We start from the raw sequence: 20741 nt of genomic DNA on the forward strand, positions 1-20741 counted from the left end.
GATTTCCTGTCCTTAGGAAGCGTTGTTTAGAAGTGAGGGGGTGCGAGGGGCGAGCGAGCGAGCGAGCGCGTACTGTACCCACACCAGCCTGCGTGCGGATTCCACCGTGGCCTTCACTCCTGGAGCAAGATGCGTGTGTTCACTGTGCACAGAGAAAAGGCCTAAAAGGCACTTTGAAGTCTGTGGAGTTGGATCGCTGTTGCGTAACTCCCGTTCTCAGCGCTCCGTCTCCTCCTTCTCCAGCCAAACGCTCGCTGCGTGTCACAGCTGCCGCGCTCGCGCCAGGCCGCCTCCCGCTCATGATGTCATCAACACGCCTCATTTTATGTCTGCTCTCACACATGAGATTGCAATTATGTGTTCTTGCCCTGAATGCGCACACACACGCGCGCAAACACACACACACACACACACACACACACACACACACACACACACACACACACACACACACACAGCATATCTGTCCCACAGGCTTTGGACCCTGTGATTACGTAATTGACACTGAGTGAATGGGATGACGTCAGCTTGGCTCTCTCTGACTCTCCTGTTCTTCTGGCTAGCTACAGTGATGTCATAAGTTGGACACAGCCATACACGTTGTGTGTGTGTGTGTGTGTGTGTGTGTGTGTGTGTGTGTGTGTGTGTGTGTGTGTGTGTGTTGGCCTGCATAATTATGTGTGGAGACAAGGATGACCTCAGGTCGGATTTATATAACATGTTCTCTCCCCGTCTTTTCCCTTCTTCCTTTCCCTTAAAGGGGAATAACTCTGCAGCTAATAGATACTTTATTCTACTGGATGGGCCGCGTTAGCGAGTCGCTCCCGCAGCACAAACGCCCGTCACAGACCCCCCCCACCCCCTTTGAGACCGGCCCCTGTGTGAAAGCGATACCCCCGGTGTCTCGCAGCCGGTAACTCCATCTCCTTGTTGCCCTCCGTCTGCGTCTGGTTGACCTTTCCCATCCGGAGGAGCTGCAACAATCTCAGCCGGGCAGCGAATAAAAAGGGAGAGCGACGACGACGCTGGTTCTCCTCTGCTCTTTTATTTCAGTGAAAGAAAACACAGCGTCATTCGGCGGTCGGGCCGACGAAAGTATCTGTTTTTAGCTCGCTTTGAGATGCAGACGAGGAGTGCTCTATTTGTGTCTCGGCGTGAATGGTCGGCCAGTTGTGTTGTGGTGGGAGCTCTGAACATCAGCCACTGTTGGATGGACGGACGGCGAGCTTTTAACAGACCCGAATACACACACACAACACAAATACACTCTGTCTTCCTGCCGCCCGCTTCCACTCTGTCTCTCGCTAACCTCAAACCCTAAACCGGAGGGAAATCACACCACAACACACGGTCGCTTAACAGTTTACAGAGTAGTAACACACACACACACACACACACACACACACACACACACATACACACACACACACACACACACACACACACGAAGGGTGTAAACAGATGCACACACACATGGAAAATGTGCAGATTTTCTAATAAAATGATCATCAGGACACAAATGCAACTCAACCTTTTGAGCTTTAGCAGCTTTGACACAGATGCATGACTGCGGTAATTATGCACACACACATTTGTACACATGCCCCATAACCCCCCCTCCCCCCCAGGAGTCTTAGGGCCTTAGTCAGCGTCTGTGTGTCCATGCGTGGGCCTGTTCCCTGGCAGTGTGAGGGGAAAAAATACCTTCCCATATGATGTAAACACCAACGTCCCGTGTGTGTGTGTGTGTGTGTGTGTGTGTGTGTGTGTGTGTGTGTGTGTGTGTGCGTGCGTGCGTGCGTGTGCGTGTGTGCGTGCGTGACTGGCATTCTCCGAGATAGGATTCACTCTCTGTGACAGTTTTCCAAATTATTCCACAACACTGTGCAGTTTCTTTTTAAAGATGGGTTTCTCTGCCATCTCCGCTTTGTTCCGCTGCGCGCAGTGGAAAGAGACGGAGCGGCGCGAGCGGCCGGCATGTGACATCACTTACCAAAGCAACAACAGAGGCCACTGCTTTTGACTCCATTTTTAAAATGCCTCCTATTGATTTTCTGATGGTTTAAAGTGCAGGTGGTACTTTGATTTGAGTAATGCTGGACCGAACTTCCTTATTGTCAGTGTTTTATACCAAACATAATCACGGGGTCTACAGCAGGCTCCTTATTTATATATCCCGTTACGTTCTCCACTCGATCGTCGCAAATCTCAGGAACGTCCAGAGGGAATCTCTCCAAATGTGAGACAAACGTTTGCTCGGGCGCCGAGATAAACTGATTCGGTTTTAAGGGTCAAAGGTCAAGGTCGCGGCGACCTTACGCCTGCCCCGCTGTCGTCTCAGGGAAGCCTGGGGAGAATTGCATTACATCTGGCACAGGCTGACACTTGGACTCTCGGATGAATTCTAACGACGTCTGATTAGAATTTCTAATGGCGTCTGGGCAGACATGTATGTAAACTGCAACTCGACTGCTCGGCAGAGGCAGACGACTGAGACAGTAATTCTAGTTTTGCTGTGGATGACTCACATATTTAATGCTAATGTTTTTGTGTATGTGCATGCGATAAAATGTCAAACTCATGGTTACGATGTCACAGAGAACCAATACACTGCATCTCCTGCAGAACTCTTTATATAGGTCCATTCCTGCAATAAGCTATAAAGAATCTAGTGCACAGATGGACCCAGCTAAGTTAAAGCCAATGTCACTTTCCTGTAACTGTCCTCAGTGTCTGCAGGCGCTCGGAGTACCGCAGGAGGCCACGTCTGTGAGTATAAAGAGTTCAGGAAGGTTCAGGACTTGAGCAGCAGCAGTTTTACTTTTTCGCGCTTCTGCTACAGTTTTTAAGCTCGACGAAAACTTGAGGCCGCAGCTGACAAGTGCCTGCCTGCCGTGCGTGAGACATTTACACAGGAACTCACTTCATAAAATATGCACAACCCTAAAGTATACAGAAGATATTCCCCCCCCTTTTTTTTTCCAGCCATCAGGAGCGGGTGTGCTGCTGTACCTTTTGGTTTCACTGCGGAGCGCTGACAATGGTGCAAGATTTATGGCGGCGCATAATGAAGCACCAGCACATTCAACACATTTCTCCGCGAATGCCGAAAGCCAGGTGCAAAACAATCATCGCCTGTCAACGCATTAATCACGGCCGCGCTCGGATCTGGTCAAGAGCACGCGGGAGACCGCGCTGGAAACGATGTGTGCCCCGTGTTTGTTGCTAGGCAACTTTGTCACAATACCCCTGTGACCTTCCGACCTTGCCAAGTGTGGTGTTACCGTCCGCGCGCGCGCACGTGTGTTATCTGAGCTGATGGCGCGAATGCCGCATAGCAGCCGAGAACAGCTGTGATTGCACGGTGGTTTTGGGGCGAGTGTGCGCACGCACGCGTGTGTGTGTGTGTGTGTGTGTGTGTGTGTGTGTGTGTGCGTAGAGCCGTCATCACCGCCACCACCAGCGTTTCCCTGTGCACACAACAACACAACGTGGCACGCTGTCACTTCCACAGCATGATAGCAGCAAAGACTCAATCAGCCAAGATGAACACCACACACACACACACACACACACACACACACACACACACACACACACACACACACACACACACACACACACACACACACACACACACACACACACACTCACTCAACCCTGTTGTCAAATCACAGCTGAAAATAGAGAGCAGAGGGAGCGACGGAGCAGTCATTTCCCTGAAGATCCATTCATGTAAAATACAGTTATTCAAGCCTCCCTCCTCCTTACTCAATCGTCTTATTCATCTCTCTCTCTCGTCTGCAAAAACCAAACGCTCCTTGTCTCCGGCTTTTTGCTTTGTGCTCACGTACATCCAAGCGAGCGCCTCGTGTGCGTGCGTTTTTCGCCGCTCTTCCCCGTCAGAGGAACGTCCTTGGCCTGTCCGACCCGCGTGCTCCCACCGAGATCTCCGTCAAACACCTGGGGGCGGGCTCTCCCGGGCCGCTCCCGCCAATCGGGGCGCCCGCCAGTTAATGACATCAGTTAGCGGAGGATCTTTAGGACCGGCCCCTCGAGGTGATTCGCCGGCGAGAGCGAGTGCTCTTATTGTTATGATGATTAAGTGTTGTATGAAGGGCTATCAGAGGAGAGCCCTTTAATGAAAGTGGAGCACAGAGAGCGGAGGCAGCGGCGACGGCGGAGCTGCGTCGGGAAACGGAGGGAGAAGCCGAGCTGGAAGTGGAGCGAGAGGGGAAACGAAGGAGGGGTTTAAAGTGGAGGAAGACAGGGATGGAGAGAAAGAGGAAGTGCGGGGCTGAATATTCAGCAGCCGGTTCCAGACTTGCTGACTCCTGGTGTTCATGCTCTGAATGTGGCATGAGACGTGGAGAGGCAGGAAGCGGCTGGAAATGAGCGAAAGGGGAGAGAGAGAGAGAGCGAGTGAGAGAGAGAGAGAGAACAAGTGCATCTGAGCATAATCACACACCAATACGCTTGGTTTTTGTCTTTTCATGTGCGCCTTGTGTTTACGTGGGCATGCGTGAGCGCTGGAGTTTCCCCCGCCGCCTGCTGAATTAGTGGAACGCCTTGCCTCAGAGGAACATTCCGCCCTCAGCTGCTCCGGCGCTGTTGGAAATACGCAGGTCGGGATCGCCAACACGTTTTCAGCAGCCAGTTGTCGTGTACCTGTTTCTGGGTAGGATCCGCTTTCACCCCAGGCTGATCTCTTAGAACGTTGACTGCATCCCCCAGAATGCATCTGGGCATCACTCTGCCCCCTGCAAATGTGTCTCAACTTGCTGATGTGCAGCTGTTGGCCCGACATGTCTGTGGGATAGTTTCAGTTAAGACCAGGATCAGAACTGGATCGGCCTTTTTCCGTCGCTGTGCCGTTTAAAGGGTTCATTTTTTAGAGCGGCAAACACCAAAACATAGAGTAGGCCCACTCTCCACTGGAGGAGCTGCGATAGCGCATAGAGTGGAAAAAATGAATGTGAGCGTGAGTGAAGAGCAGGTTGTGGTGATGAATGATTAGATCATATCTGCTTCTCGCGCATTGCAAAGTGTGACTGAGCCCCTATAGAGGCGGCTCGTGGAGCGTGTTAACCCGAGGCGGTTGGTGATCCATAGGGCGACCCGCACTCGGTGCCAAGAACTCGGCTCGCGAGCCGCCTCGTCGGAAACCAAGAGCGGTTAAAAGGATTGAAAGGTAAAAAAAAGGTTCCCAGTTGAAAGGTTCCCAGTTGCTTCGGATCAGTTGCCTTTGGACTGTGATCGGGTTCTGCTGACGATCAGATGTGGCTCGATGCTGGGCTTGAAACAAGGCCACAGCAGGTGCTGAACCTGCAGCGGCACCTTCCCGCTGGTTCCGTTTCCAACGTCAGCGCCAGGGTTCTCCCCACTCCACCTCAGTCACGGATCGGCTCCCACATAGACAATGCCAGCCCCCCCCTTCCCCCACACGTCACCCCCTGGCTAAAGGAATGTAGCAGAAAGCCCCAGATAGAAGATCAGAGACCTTAATGTGGACCATATTGTGTGTTGCTCTCGTGTCTCACATCTCCCGCGTTTTGCGCATCAGGAGCGAAGCAGCTCTTTGATCAATATCTACAAAGAGATTGGAGAATTATAAAGAGTGTCAATTTAGCCAGGTGCGTTATCTTAAGCCTGGAATTTGGGAATTCAGTTCATTCACAGGAGGGGGCTCAGTGCATTGAAATGGAGGGCGAGGAGTTATCTCCCCAGTGCTTGACCACGTCTTGGGTTGGACCGGGGTTATCATTACCCATCACCCCCCTTGTCCTCCATGATCTTTTTCTTTCTGTGTGTACTGTAAGCGTGGGTCGAGTCCAGACTTTCCAGAGTTACACGTCTCATCATCCCTCAACCCTAATTCTGTTGGCAGGGCCTGTCAAACAGCATACGCTGAAAAGACGCAGTGACTTCAAAATGCTGCTAATGACCCTAGGACACGACTACCCTCTCTCTCTTGTACCTCCTCCCCTCTTTCTTTCTCGTCCACTCCTGTCATTTACATCCTCTGCCTTATTCAGCGCTAGTTTCTCGATCAGTGTTTTATATAAACTCCTATGAATGTGAGAACGTGATTCTGTCCAAAAATTCCTTTACCATTATTTCAAGTGGGCAGTTGGGGGAAGCCGGCCAAGACGTGCAATAAAGGCCTAGAACTGAAAAACGTAGAAGCAAAATACAATCAAAGCCACGTCGCCGTTTAGAAGCCGTCCAACAGGCACCACTTCAGCGTCAAACCTGCAGGCCCGGCGCCAAACCTATTTAAATCTTGACTAAACAAAGCGAAGACAGCTCCTTATTGAGTCTGCCACAAGAACCTTCATTAACCGTGTAAACTCACCCAGAGAGCTTTCAGCTTTAAATAATTTTGCAGCCGGATCCACGAGGAGGGAGCCGATCGCACAAAGGCACTTCGACTCCATCCAGCTCCGACCTGAGGGACGGATAAAAAAACAAATCCCGGGACTGCAAACAGTAATTTTCCCACCTACTTTTGAGCAGCGATGTGAGAGGAACACTGAAGCGGCCGACCCGCGGCGGCCTCTTCCGTGTTTGTGTTTTGAAATGTGGCGGGGAATAAGCCGAGCGGTGGACGAGGCCGCTGTCAGGCGACGGTGATGAGAGGCAGAGGTGCAGGCTGTTCTGCAGCTTAGCGCTACAGTGGCTAAGACAAGACGGGGTGATGGCGTGTGGATGGAAAACAACATAATCAAGTGCCTGGCAAAAAAAAAAGCCTTATTTCAAGCCTTTTATGCAGCTTAGTTTCCCCATTTTTTCCTCTATTTATCTTGGGCTGCAACTAAATCAAATCGCACAGATTTGATACTTTCATAACCCAGACCATCCATCACTGCAGAGTTACAGTCCAGGTCTATTTTTGTCAAACCTGCCCTACACTATCCTTTGATAGTGATCGTGGAGGAAAATAAACCTCCAAAGTGACTTTAAGGCATTTGTGATATTTTGACAGACAGTCAAATCCAGAGTTTTACACCCTGATGACTTTCTGGGCTTGAATACTATATAAGAATGTTCCATAAAAGCTCTAATCCAAACACAGCTGTGTGTTTGGACATGTGAATAGTGTTAAATGAATTATTGAAGCTTTTATTTTTATGGTTTCAGACAACAAGTGCCGAATGAGGTGTTACATGAAATTTGTGTACTTCAGGTGAGACTGGTAACTTGTTGATGGAGTCGACAGGCGGGTGTGATTAGCCCAGAACTTTAACGTAACAGTGTTGCTTATCTCAGATATGCAGACGATGTGATTTTTATATTTTAAAAAGAAGAAAAGTTTAAAACGCTTAATGCAAGACAGCTGCTAGCTTGAGCGTCGTTAGCCGGTGGCTAATATCGTCCGTCTCCTCTCATTCGTCCTCGCTAGTTGTGTGATCCCCCGCGTCTTCCTCCTTTTTCCGGCCCGTTTGTGAGTCGGTAAACAGCCGGATTTTTGTTTTGTCAGCATTCCGAACACGTTTCGGTTGACATAAGGTATCTTGTGCGGTGTTAAAAACAGCTTGTAGGAGTGGGAGGGAGGAGTGAAGGATGTAAGGAGAGTTGTATCATCAGCAGAAGCGCTGTACGTGTCGTCAGCAGAGGGGGGAGAGGCCCGTATAGCTCAAACTGCTGCCTCACTCCCCCGTCCTCCCCCTTCGCCGTGTCGCTCAGATTCCTGCCTCTTTCCTCCGCATCCCTGACACATTTCTCCGCCGGCGGCTTTTTTCGATCTCGATCCGCCCTCTTTGATAAACGCGGCGTCTCGACCCCGAGCTCGCGCCGGCCCCGTTGATTGAAATCGGCCAGATTTGCGGAGCGCGGCGGAAGGAGCCGAGGAGGGCGGACCTCTGGAGCCGGACAGGCTCTCCCTGTGGTTGTTGCCATGGTGTTTTGTTGTCAGGACAAACTGTCAGCCAGTGGCTGAGAGCCTGAGCTGCTGTTTGTTAAAGATAAGTGGAAAAGCCAGAGGGGAGAGAGAAAGACGGCGGCAGGCAGACACAGAGAGGAAGCCCTACTTCATTTTTTAGACCGCAGGACATCCAGTTACCTCAGAGCTCCATCCTCCCCGCTCTCCGCTCAATGTGGGGATCCCGATAGATCACGGTCCCTTCTCTAAACAGTTCACTGAGCATTTCTTCTGACCCGCACCCCTCCCCGCACGCTATCAAAGCCCTGTTGGCTCGGCACCGGCCGCTTTGATATCGTATAGTGTTTCTGGCAGAGTCCTGCTCTGTTTTTCCTCACTCGCTCACTCACTCAGTCACTCACTCAGCCGCCCGCTCTCTCTCTCTCTCCTTTCCCACAATATTGTAAAGAGCACTGAGCGCCAACAGGGACCTGCTCACTGTCAAACAGAAAAGGCAGGGAGGCCTTAGAGGGAGGGGGGGGGGCCTGGCCAAGGCGGACACGCTTATCTTCCTCATCTTCACTAGGATTTAATTACTGAATCCAGAATTGAATAGCTGCACTTTTTAAGTGAGTAAAGTGTGTTTAGTTCAGCTATTTTCCCACCAGTGGAGGACATTCAGTCTTGGCTTTAGCCGAGGACCGGGACAAGAGTGGACCACCTGCATGAGCCAGGAGCTGGACGAGCCGGTGCCGCCGTGTGGCCGCGTGCTGGCTCGCGGTGTGGAAGTCATGGAAGTCTACAGCCCAGGGCTGTTTTTAAGCTTGACCTGACTGTCGCACACACACACACACACACACACACACACACACACACACACACACACACACACACACACACACACACACACGCGCACACACACACACACACACACACTCACACACACACACTACAGGGACCGAGAGCAGCAGCATTAGGACATTAGGAGGGGACAAATACACACACACACACACACACACACACACACACACACACACACACACACACACACACACACACACACACTCGGTCTGCTCGTGTGCGTCTGGAACGCGTGCGATCGGTGTCTGGGTCTGATTGTTCTCCATCCTCAGAGAGCGAGGCTGAGCGTGACTTCATGATCGCTGGCTGCCGATGAATCACACCAAACTTACTCTGTGTTTGCTCTGATGCAAATATCTGTTTGCTTTGTCAGTTAGCCTACTTTGGACGACAGAGGCTCTGTGTTTGTGTGTGTGTCCGTGTGTGTGTGCGTCCTCTTGAATTATTCACTGGCAATCTTTGATTTTCTCGCGCCGTACATTACACATGTCCTCTCTCGGCTGGTGCCTCCTACAGACTGCGTGCATCTGCTCTTTTAGTAAAGCCGTGCATGGCGTTGTTCTCATATCAGCAGTGGCCTCATTGATGCCTGCGCTGCTCTCATTTTTCAGTTTGAAAGTTCTGGGGCTTGCTTCACCTAAATATACTGTATATAATGTGCTTATTATCTGTTTAGTGGGTTTGCCAATAGACAGAGGGGATAATGTTTAATCCTCTTGCAAAACAGGCTTAGAACTCAAACTTATAAATATTGAGGGTGTGAAGCAAAGGTCTGACCTCCTTTATCCTAAGCCCCAATGATTAAGTAGCTCATGTTGTGCGCATTGCAGCCTTGCCAACTTTAGTCATGTGGAAATTAAATATTACAGCAGTGCTGCAGCCAGCAACTGTTTTCATTATCACTTAATATCTCAATTATGCAGGTATGACATTCATTCAGTGAGTTACTTGGATCAAATTCCCAGTCCCTCCAAACTTAATTTCATTTACATGAAATCGAGAAATCAAATCCTCACAATTCTCCGTTGGATGATATTTTTACATAGATGTTCACGGTACCCAGAGGATGGATCTTCATATTTATTGAGTAAAGGCAGAATGAGGTTAATCTTCCTCTATTCTATCTATTTTTTTTAATTTTATTTTACCAAGCGTCACAACTGCTACTCTAGCTTAAATTGCTAGAGAGTTTCAAATCACTTAATAATATATTAAAAAATGCAATGAAAATCTGATTTCTCTAAAAGCAATAAATGAATTGACTTGGCAGTGTTAATACTGTATTTAGATTCTGAAGGTTAGTTCAATTCCAGCTTTGCAAGTATGCAGGTATAAATAACCTTTTCGAGTTGAAAGGCAGCTCGGAGAGGCATCCGGGACCCATGGGGTCAGGCTCAGTGCTGTGGGACACCCTGACCCGCGACCTCTATTCCGTAACTCTGCCGTCGTGGACCACATAAAAGCCAGGCGCTCACACCTTATTGGTCCTGCTGCTCCCCGCTGCGTCCGGGGAAAAACCAGGAAATACAGAGGAAGCGGGAGCGCGATTTCACGGCCTGGAAATGGAGAACATCACAAGGCTTCTCCAGCTGCTGGTGACATACATGTAACAGGAGTTATTATTTTCCGCTCGCTCAGAGAGTTCTCATTTTCTCCTTCTCACTGTTGGTCCTCCATCCGGTGCATGTGTAGGAGGGATAAAGGTCGTCCTTTTGTCATCAAAACTCCAGATTAGTTTTGCCTCGGTGCATCTGACTCTTTGCTTTATCACTGTGGCCAGAGGAGCCACAAGGTTCAGCTCACCCCTCTGCAAAGTAATAACTCCTACCAGCTACTATTCCATTCTTTGCCGCTATCTCCTACACTACTATTACTACTCTGTCCTGAGCTGGGGGGGTGGTGGTGGTGTGTGTGTGTGTGTGGGGGGGGTCTTTCTGTCTTTATTGGGCTGTGTAGTGAAGTCTGACAGGAAAGTGAGACGTGGTGGGATGTGACATGCAACATATGTCACAGGCTGCAATCAAATTGACAAAGTTGTAATAGTGGCTTCAGTCCGCCGAGGCCCTGCTGCTGACAGCGTGTCATAATCTGTCTTGGTTTTATTTTAATTTTTTTGCACAGATGTGGTTTGGGGGGGGGGGGGGGGGATCTGTAACTTAATGTCTCGGGGATTTTGCTGAAAGTCGGTTTGGCTACTATTCCGACAGACTCGCGCACGCGACGGTGACACAAAGCGCATTATTGAAGTGCTTCGTTCCGGCTCTGAGGCTGCGAGTCTGGCGGATGCTGGGGGGGTTTGGAGGAGGGGGGGGGGGGGGGGGGGGGGGTGAATATGCGGACCTCGCCATTGAGACGGGCGTCCGCGACAGCATGAATGCGGCGCGGTGATTGCGTCGTCAATTAGCCTTTGGCCACGGCGGCTCTCGGAGGAGTTCGTTAACCTCCTCTCCGTGTAAACGCTGGTAGCGGCTCCAGGGGCTCCAGAGGTCAACGGGGTCAAGTCAGGTCAACGGCGTTCTGCAGAACAACCGCGTGCGCTGGCTTTGCGTTCGTCTCATCCTCCTCAGTCCTCATTTCCATCCATTAAAATTTGGTCGCTTGCCAACCGAGTGCTTTTCAAACGGTGACTGGATCATTGGGTTCTGAGCCATTAGCTCTTGGATTTTTAAATAATAACACAGTAAATTTAGTGGATTTACAACCAACACGCTGTATTGATCCCACAAATATTCACCATTGTTGAAGCTCAGCTCAGCTGGAATCTAGCGTCAGACTAAAGACGATTGCTGTTGTTGTTGTAAACAAACTTCAGTGCTCAGGGAAATCATCGACAGATCCGACGCACGATATATTTTCAAAAAGGCAAACATTTTGTGTGTCTAACGGGTCTCTGTCTTTTCCATCTGGCCCACAGTGTTGCCTGCCTGCATTCTTTTGAATAATATCCATTTGACCCACTTTTTCTTCATGGGCTTCTTGCAATTTTACAGCTTGCGTCAGGTTTTCTATCAGACACATTTCGCCAACTCTCTGGATCCATTGATCCAGTGTTCTGCAACCTGATATTCTTTCCGGTTTGTGGTTCCACTGGCAAATTTAGTATGATATATTTAGTATAAGACAAGCATCAAACTGTCTATTAAAACATTATATGCCAATATTATTTTCACTGTCAATGCCTAGTTTTCCATAATTTGGTTATTTAGGGACATTTCCAATACACGGTCCAGTCAATGTTTGCTCTGTAAATATCATTATCACCGTTTAATATTTACTCTTTTTCTCGGTGTGATAAAATCTATTATCTGTTCTTCATCCTGGAAAATTCTGTGTGTCTGTAAAGTGTCTGTAAAGTTGTAGCTCTGTGAGTCTTATGTGTAGTTTGATGTAGTAATTTTGATTCAGTTATTTGCTATTGTATGTTTTATTGGTTATGTGGATCATAACATTACCTCTAATTGTGTGAGCTTTAGGATTGGGCCTATGTAAATTATTGCATTATTTTGACATTTTGTTGCTTATGATCTTGAAATATCAGTGACTGAACTATTTTAACTCAGGGTCACACTGTCAGCTCTTACCAGAGATATTGATCTCTTATGGTTACGAAAAATTGTTACCTGATTTGTCAAATAATGTTTATGGGCTAAACATTGTTTTTACTTCTGCTGCATGTAACAGTTGATAGTTTTATCATTTATATTACATCTTAGGGGGTATATGCTGACCTGGGGAGCTGTAAGATGTAAGATCAACGCAACTTATTAGACTGATGCTGGTGCTGGTGTCAGTCCACAGGATCAGCTCAGGACACCTGTAAACATTTAGGTCAAATATTATTAACCTTTAAGCCAAATCAACAGATACGTCTCCATGACGACTCCATCTGCTAATGAGCAGCATGTCGATTGGCTTAAAGTTCCAGTGAAGGGTGGACTATGAGTTAGGATTTTGTAAAAAACCTATGTAAAAAAACGCCACATGTTCCCAAAGCTCAAAGGCAATTTTGTGTCTCTCTGAAGTCTAAAGCCCAAGTTAGTGCGATTCAGTAAAGAAACAGATGCTGTTCCTGAAGGATAAAGAGTTGAAATGATGAATCCATTTTGAAAACCATCTATTTCTGTTATGGATTAGTCCACTAATTATTTAAGCCCTGCTGTCATTTATAATGGTGTCGGTAACTAGAGGCCTGTTCCACTTGTGAATTGAGGGTATTTTAATGCAGCAGCAGTGACACGTGTCATTTCCAGCCTTTGTTACCTGCCTTATGGAACCTATACACACAGCAGCATAATAACAGGAGCAATCCGACTTAAGTGTACCACCAAGCGTTCGAGAAGCGTGATTCAAATGGAGAGAAAGCCATTCAGCGTAATTGAATGGTGTCTTTTAAAATCCATGTTATCGGGGTGCAGAGTGCAAACAGAACCAGCGAGGTGCCGGGGTCGCGGCGAGAACAGCGGCGCCCGGCGCAGATTACAGATGCTTTAATTGAGTTTATATGCACGCCACTCGGAGGGAGCGGAGAGTGTGCTTACAGGCAGATAATCCGAGTGAGCTCGCGGTCCAGCGCACGCGCACAGGCGCACACACAGATGCCGGGAAACAACATAAATATGGACATGCCAAACAGAGACGAACACAAATCAAAACAAAGAATGCAAACACAAAGGAGATCCAGAGAATGAAGACGACAGAGAGAATAGCACAGTCCCATCTGTCAAACAAATGTGAGGATGCGTCTCACGCGCGCACAAACGCTCGCACAAACGCTCGCAAGCGTCGTTTAGTCTGAACTTGAGCGATATCTGTCTTTGTCCTTTAGCAGCGGGTCCTGGGGGGCCGCTGTGGAAGTTGCATGAAAGTTTGTTTAGAGCTGGGCAGAGTGTGTTAAGCTTTATGGGAGCCCGTGGGAGACATGGTGACACACACACACACACACACACACACACACACACACACACACACACACACACACACCGCGTGCATCCGCTCATACACACACTCAGGCACAAGGCTTGGGCGGCAGCTAGCGCTGGCCCCAACCAACAGTGAGGAGTTTGTTGTCATAGCAACAGGAAAATGAGATGACTTTACTGTCAGCCGTAATGTTTCATGGCCCCCTTGCCGCTATGGCAACATAACAAGGAGGAGGAAGAGGAGATGGAGAGAAAGAGTATCAGAGCCATCTCTGCATTCCAGTGGACTCCGACTAGGAACAATGTCACTACAATGCCCTGACTTCCTTCCTAAGACAAGCACACACATCGTGACAAGCCTGTCAAGCACATGCATGAATACGCTCACACAGAGGGACACACACACACCTTGAAAAGCCTGTCAGACACCCTTTCTATCTCGCCCATCCCTTTGATTGTGCTCTCACTATATTCAGCCCCAGCGTTATCGTCGCCGGGGCACTTTGAATTCATTATGCTCAATGTCAATATTGGTGCAACAACGCTGTACCTCAGACAGGTACAGCTTGTTGAATGAGTGTGCCGGCTGTCAGAAAGTGTGGGGAGCGGAGAACGGGAGGAGAAAAGAAGTGGGGAGGAGATCAAAGGCATTCAGCTCCAGCGAGCGTTTCCCCGCGCTGTGGAGAGTCGGATGGAGCAGCGGGGCGACTATAGGCTGGCTGAACGTACGTGGAGCAACAGTGCAGCTATACCTCAAATCTATATTTAGCTCCGTCCTTCCACTACACGTACGCTGTTAAGCACGGTTATCAAAAAAAAAAAGGGGGGGACGGGGGGAACGTTGGAGCAGCGACAGACGCTGAGGATGAAAAAAAAAAAAGGTGCCAGAACAAGAGAGGGAGTGAGTTGTTTCACTCTGTTGCCATGGCGACACCGCGGCCGGAGCCGTAGCGAGCTGACAGTTGTCGCGGCGCAGCGGGGTTGCCATGGGTGACAGCTGCCAGTCAATCACGCAGAGTGAGGGGACAGATCAGCTGATGATCACCTTGGATTAGAGAGCGATCGCGGCGCACGGGGGCCGGCCGCAGCATCTCTGGACTTAATCCCCGCGTCCTAATGGTGCGCTCGGTCCCTGTAGTGTGTGTGTGTGTGTGTGTGTGTGTGTGTGTGTGTGTGTGTGTGTGTGTGTGTGTGTGTGTGTGTGTGTGTGTGGGCACGTGTGGCTCAGACTCTGAAGCATGTTCACAGGGCGAGCGGAGCAGATTACATTTTCTCTCCCCACAGCTGTCTGCGCCAGAGGACAATCAAAGGACCGGTTGTGAGCCCCGTCTGATTGTGGTGTGATAGTTAGACCCATTCCCTTCAATTACCACCCTCTGCCTGCATCTAACGAGCGCAGCATTCCTCTTATGTTAGAAGAATAATGGTCTGATTAGACCAGGGGTGGATTTGAACTCAACACTCTTAATTTGATTCCTCTTTTTCCCGGGAACGTGATCGTCGGTGTCCGATCGCGGCGCGCGCGACCGTTAAAGGTTATTCCGCAGCTTCAACCTTGACAATTAAATTCCCCCCCTGATGTCGAGACGTCGGAGCAGCGGTTGTGTGACCCGGCTACTATTAGACCTTTAATAGTACTTCTGTGTTATGACAGCAACCCCGTGTAATGTCAATACTTCGCTAGCACAAGTAATTAGAGGGCGGTTGTACACGGAAACTCGACGAAGCACAACATTTTCCCTCCCGCTCAGAACTGCATGGAGAAGGTTGACGATGTGCTCTTTTCCCCATCAGATGTAACGCTGCCTAATTGAGAATGTGGTCAAACTCTTGTGTTGCATGCCTCCACCCTTTGGCCTTTATGTGAGCTGCTAACTGAATTTCACCAGCTGACCTTGTTTCTCTCTCTCTACACCTCTCTCTCTCTCTCCTCCTCCAGGAGTGAGCCCTGGGCTGGATGGGACCCACCATGCCCCCCAGTAAGAAGGCCCAGAGCCCCAGCAGCGGCGCCAGCGCCTCGCAAGGCATGAGCCCGCCGTACCGGCAGGGGGACGCCGCCACGGCGGCGTCGGAGGCGGAGGCGGCCGACCTCTCCCTGTCCCTGTCCGCCTCCTTCTCCAAGGCGGAGGACGAGGAGCTCACCAGCCTCTCCTGGCTGCACGAGAGCACCGACCTCCTCAACAGCTTCAGCCACTCGGGGCTGCGCAGCGTCTCGCCCCTGCAGGACCCCGACGGGCAGCACCCCCGCTCGCCCTCCTCCTCGTCCCCCTCCCCGGACGACCCCCTGCTGGGAGACGCGCACTCGGCGTACGACCTGGCGGGCGGCGCCAACCGCAAGCCGCCGTACTCCTTCAGCTGCCTGATCTTCATGGCCATCGAGGACGCGCCCAACAAGCGGCTGCCGGTGAAGGATATCTATGGCTGGATCCTGGAGCACTTCCCGTACTTTGCCAGTGCCCCCACGGGCTGGAAGAACTCAGTGCGCCACAATCTATCGCTCAACAAGTGCTTCAAGAAAGTGGATAAGGACCGGAGCCAGGTAAGGACATCAGCACATGTAATGATGTCATCACCGACTGTTCCTGCTTTGCCTTTAATGATTCCCTTGATGATACCTTAATTCAGAGCAGTTCAGGGGTTTTCGTTCGGTCGTGCTCGCGAAAACGCAGGACCGTTACTCACTTTATCGTGTGTGGCTGGAAGTTATTTCGCAGCCAGACAGTTATCAGTGGGTTGCAGGCGTATCCAACTTGAAGTCAAACATATTCTGTATTTTGTCTACAGCTGTACCAGATTCGGCCTTATCAATACTTGATGATCTCTGCTTTCATAGTTCTCTTTCACTCTGACGTTGTGCGCAGCCCCGGTGGGAGCACCATTTCGCTTTTGATTTAAGTCTTGATACAGCCTTTTATACCGGCTTTCCCGTCCACATTTTACTCCATTAAAGACTCAGGGTAAACGGGGAATGAATCCCTCACTCAATTAGTGCTAAATTAATACTGCAGGATTTAATAACACAAATGCCAGCAGACTTTAGATTTCATCTGGCCCGGGGGTGTTGGGGGCGGGGGGACAAACAGTGGGAATCAATGCTGCGTTCGCGTGTTTAGCTGCTTGTGATTGAGCTGGAGGATATGGGAGCTCTGTGCGCTTTCCTTGACCAGCGTGTGAACCGCTTCCCTGTGTGTGTGTGTGTGTGTGTGTGTGTGTGTGTGTGTGTGTGTGTGTGTGTGTGTGTGTGTGTGTGTGTGTGTGTGTGTTTGATTTAAGGAAGACGACCTGGTGTGTAATATTGTGTGTCTGCGCACACACACCCTCACGCTCTGCTGTCATCTGGCCCTTGACTACAACGGCACAGAGTTTCTCTTGTATACATATCTCCATAGTAACTAGGTTGCAGTTGACATAAAAGTATGCTGTTGCTGTAGCAACGGCAAAACTGATTTGGCTTTACTGACTTAAGCGTGTGTGAGCCTCGGATGGGCACTGAGGTGCTGAGTGGAGGGGAGGAGCGAGCGGAGATTCTCATCTTGCGGCATATGCGCATACGTGTGTGTGTGTGCGTGCGTCTGTGTGTGTGTGTGTGTGTGTGTGTAACAGCATGGGTAGAGGTGATTCTGGCAAGGACAGCTCGTCTTGTCTTCCTGTCACTGCACACCGCTTAAGACAGCGCACTAATTAACCCTTCAAACCTATTCCCCTGTCTCGCTTGCACACACACACTCACACACACACACACACACACACTCACACACAGGACACGTCTGGTGCACAAACAAACACACCGTGCATGCTCAAAAGGACTCTCGCACACGCAGACACACGCGAGCGCTGTGTCGGTGTAGAAATGAGGGCACATCTCTGCAGACTCCTACTCCACCAGCCAAGTGCTGCGCTTTATCTGAGGCTGCAATTACAGAATCTCTGTAATTTTAGTCCGACTCCACCATTCAAAGCCTTTCCCCGAGAATATCTGCATGCGAATGGGGCTTTTGGCGCGCTGCTTTGCTTCCGCCTTCACCTGTTTATGCCCTGTTTGAATCGAGCGTGCAATTACTGGGTCGGCGATGTCCACCTCTGTGCCACGCTACGTTCTTACTCGCCGCGGAGACGGAAAGGAAGGCGGAGGGCGGCTGGTTAAGCGCAGGTCACCTCATCATTGTGATGGATGGACGGAGACGCACACACGCGAAGTGAGAGAGAAAAGGGGGAAGCGTGTGGGGGGATGGGGGGGGGGGGGGGGTGTCTTACTGTGAACACACCAAATCATATTTCCATCAATTTACAGAGGTGGAGATTAATATGACAGTGGCCTATTTGTTCCAGTGACTGTATTTCTGGGTCATATCCAGGCAGATGACAAGATGGGGACTAGTGTGTGTGTGTGTGTGTGTGTGTGTGTGTGTGTGTGTGTGTGTGTGTGTGTGTGTGTGTGTGTGTGTGTGTGTGTGTGTGTGTGTGTGCGGGCGTGCAGACTTTGTGAGAGAGCGAGCGGTTGCCATGGCTTTGTTTACAAACAGGATTCTCGGCCTTAATGACACCAGTCTTCGCCCTCAGACTTCAGCCGCGGCTGCAGGTCGGTGTTGTAACAGTGCGACGCGCACGCGGGCGCACGCTCTCTCCCGGCGATATATCGCTTGAAGCCTCTTATGAAATCGCACCCGGGCCAACCTGCGGTTCTGTAATCTGAAACTGGGTGCGAAGCCGCGCCGTGCTGCTTTTTGTGTGTCGCCCGTGACTTTCCCCCCGAGAGGCGTCCGCGGTTCCTTCATGTTGGAACTGGGAGCATCTGGAGCAAACATCGACATACATAAAAAATGTCATTATTTTCTAATTATCCTCAAATCACAAATAAAGTGGTGGTTTTTCCTTTATTTAGTTCTGTTTTCCATCATTTGTGAGAACACAGTCATTCAGCGAGTCTTACTGAAGATCTGCTTGTTTTATGTATGAAAATACTAAAAATACACCCACCAAGCACTTTGGTTGTATGATTTGGGACTTATTTTTTATTTTTTATTAAGGAACATGAAGTGCATCCTTCCTGCAGACTCACAAACGGTTCCTCCTCCATTGTGCCTTTCCTACGAAATCGCAGGAGGAGAAGGTTTTGGCTGTTTCGGTGTTTTCCACTTTCCCAGGAACAAACAACACATTGACAAGGCTGGCAAATATTTGGTAACAATGTAGCATTTAGAAGCTAATGAGCCAAGCAGGTTCCAGACAGACTACCAGAAATTGGTGGGTGGTATGGAGATAATAAGACCCGTCTACCAAAAAATGTTTTCATCTCTGCTGTTAAAAAAGGGGAATTACACTTAGATAACACATTAGCCACATCCAGGCTTGAAAAATCACTTAATGCAGCTTTAATGAGCTGCTGTGGTTCAGTATATGACTGTAGTATACTGTAACAGCACAGTTTCTCTTGGTTCTGTCATTGTGAGCCAGGAGGATGAAGACAGATCATTTTGTTAGTGTAGTCTAAGAATTGAAATCTGAACAAGTGTGAGGTTGATGCTTTCATACCAAAAAACAGAAGTGAATTGAGTAAAAAAAGGCCCAGTGATGGCGTTTTATAGGTGCTTTGGGAGCTGCTTACACTGATCTGCGTCCAGTTTGCGCCTCTGGTGTAATCAGCGATTTAAAGCTGATAATGTCGCTCTAATCGCGGACAGAAGCCGCCGCGTGGAGCGCGAGGGGGTGAACGTTATTTCGTGCTCCCACCGGCGACCGGGACGCGGGAGCCGTTTAGGAATTCCAACGCGCGTTCGGAAAACAGCTGCGAGCGTCGGCGAGTGACCTGCCAAGTTTTTTTGGAAAGTTCGCCGTCGTTTGTCTTTGAGGTAAACAGAAGCTTATACTGCGAGTCGTTCGTAATCACCACAGCAAAGGAGGAAAAAAAACAGAGGAGCGATAACCTCATCAGGAGCATAAACTGGGGCAGACTTTAAATTAAAAGCACATGGAAATCGGGTTTGGTGCTGACAAAAAATCAGGGAATAGTAAAAAAAGGTGTCTATTCTATATTGCTAAACCTTCCTGAATACATTCCTCTCCCTCTAGTAATGTACAGAAACTATGAATGCTCCGTTTATCATCATATGGGAAGTAAGTAATGATGGATCCGTGTCACACAGCAGGTTAATCAGGCTCAAACGCAGCCAGGATAATGCTCCCACTCCCACTGTGGGTGTCCATCAGAAAATTGTAGCCATCGTAATTCTTTGGATTTGTGATACAGTTCAGGTCATTTTGCACATGGAAATGCAGTGGACAACAAATCCTCTTACACAGATGTTTCTCTGAGCGTCGTATGTCTTCTTAATCTTTATTTTATTACTGGGTTAGAGACAAGTTCTTTTTGCCTATCTCCTTCCAGCCATCAACTTTGCAGTAATTGGTTTGAACTCACAGAGACTTAATAAATAGAGAACGAAAAATGGAAATACAAAAATCCAAATTTGGGAAAACTAGAAAAAATTACGTGCAGCACAAAACAGGAAGTAACTCAAAAGACTGCAGTCTGTGCGACAGTCTTGTTGATGTGTTGTTAAGCTACGTCTTCCTTTTGCAGGTGACCCTTTAGCATTAGCATACGTTCAGATGAAACCGTGAGAAGTGCACGCGTGCAGTGCTGCTACTGCAGCGGGGTCAGTGGCAGCGGGACCTTTTAATATCCCCCACTGCCATGAGAGACCAGCCCCCACAGCTTATATAACACAGGAAACAGATGTTGGCAACACACAATCGCCTCTCTCTCTCGCGTTGCCCCCGTCTTTCTCCCTCTCTCTTCCCCTTTTGTCTTACTTACTTCACTTACTTACTCACTTACTTCTTTTATTCTGTCGTGCAACTTACAGTATGCAGTTTCTGCACCAATGTGAAGCCTGTATAGTTTAAAAGCACACAATAGTTATTCACAGTAATAACAGAATCCAATTAAATTCCAATCCACATATTATATATAATAATAATAATGATAGTTTGAAGTGTAACTCTGTGCCCAGTTTCATACTGCGTGAGACATTTCTTCAAGTCGGGATCGATGTTTCAACTGGATTATTTGTTGTGTAATCCTGGTCTTTAGCTGCAAA

The 20741-nt window shown here is 49.1% G+C and overlaps 1 protein-coding gene across 3 annotated transcripts in view; it reads left to right on the forward strand.

Annotated features, from left to right (window-relative positions):
- The window catches only part of ches1 (checkpoint suppressor 1), a 41981-nt gene that overhangs the window by 3895 nt on the left and 17345 nt on the right, over positions 1–20741 (forward strand). For 2 of the 3 annotated variants that reach the window (XM_029140773.3, XM_055506619.1), the window contains exon 2: positions 15581–16180. In XM_029140773.3, coding sequence (XP_028996606.1) covers positions 15599–16180 — 582 coding nt within the window. In that variant the 5' untranslated portion in view covers positions 15581–15598. Of the gene's footprint in view, positions 1–3656; positions 4626–15580; positions 16181–20741 lie in introns of those variants that run through there. The other variant, XM_055506618.1, reaches the window with a different exon arrangement.

The sequence above is a fragment of the Betta splendens genome, chromosome 24 (assembly GCF_900634795.4).
Source record: "Betta splendens chromosome 24, fBetSpl5.4, whole genome shotgun sequence".
NCBI lineage: Eukaryota > Metazoa > Chordata > Actinopteri > Anabantiformes > Osphronemidae > Betta > Betta splendens.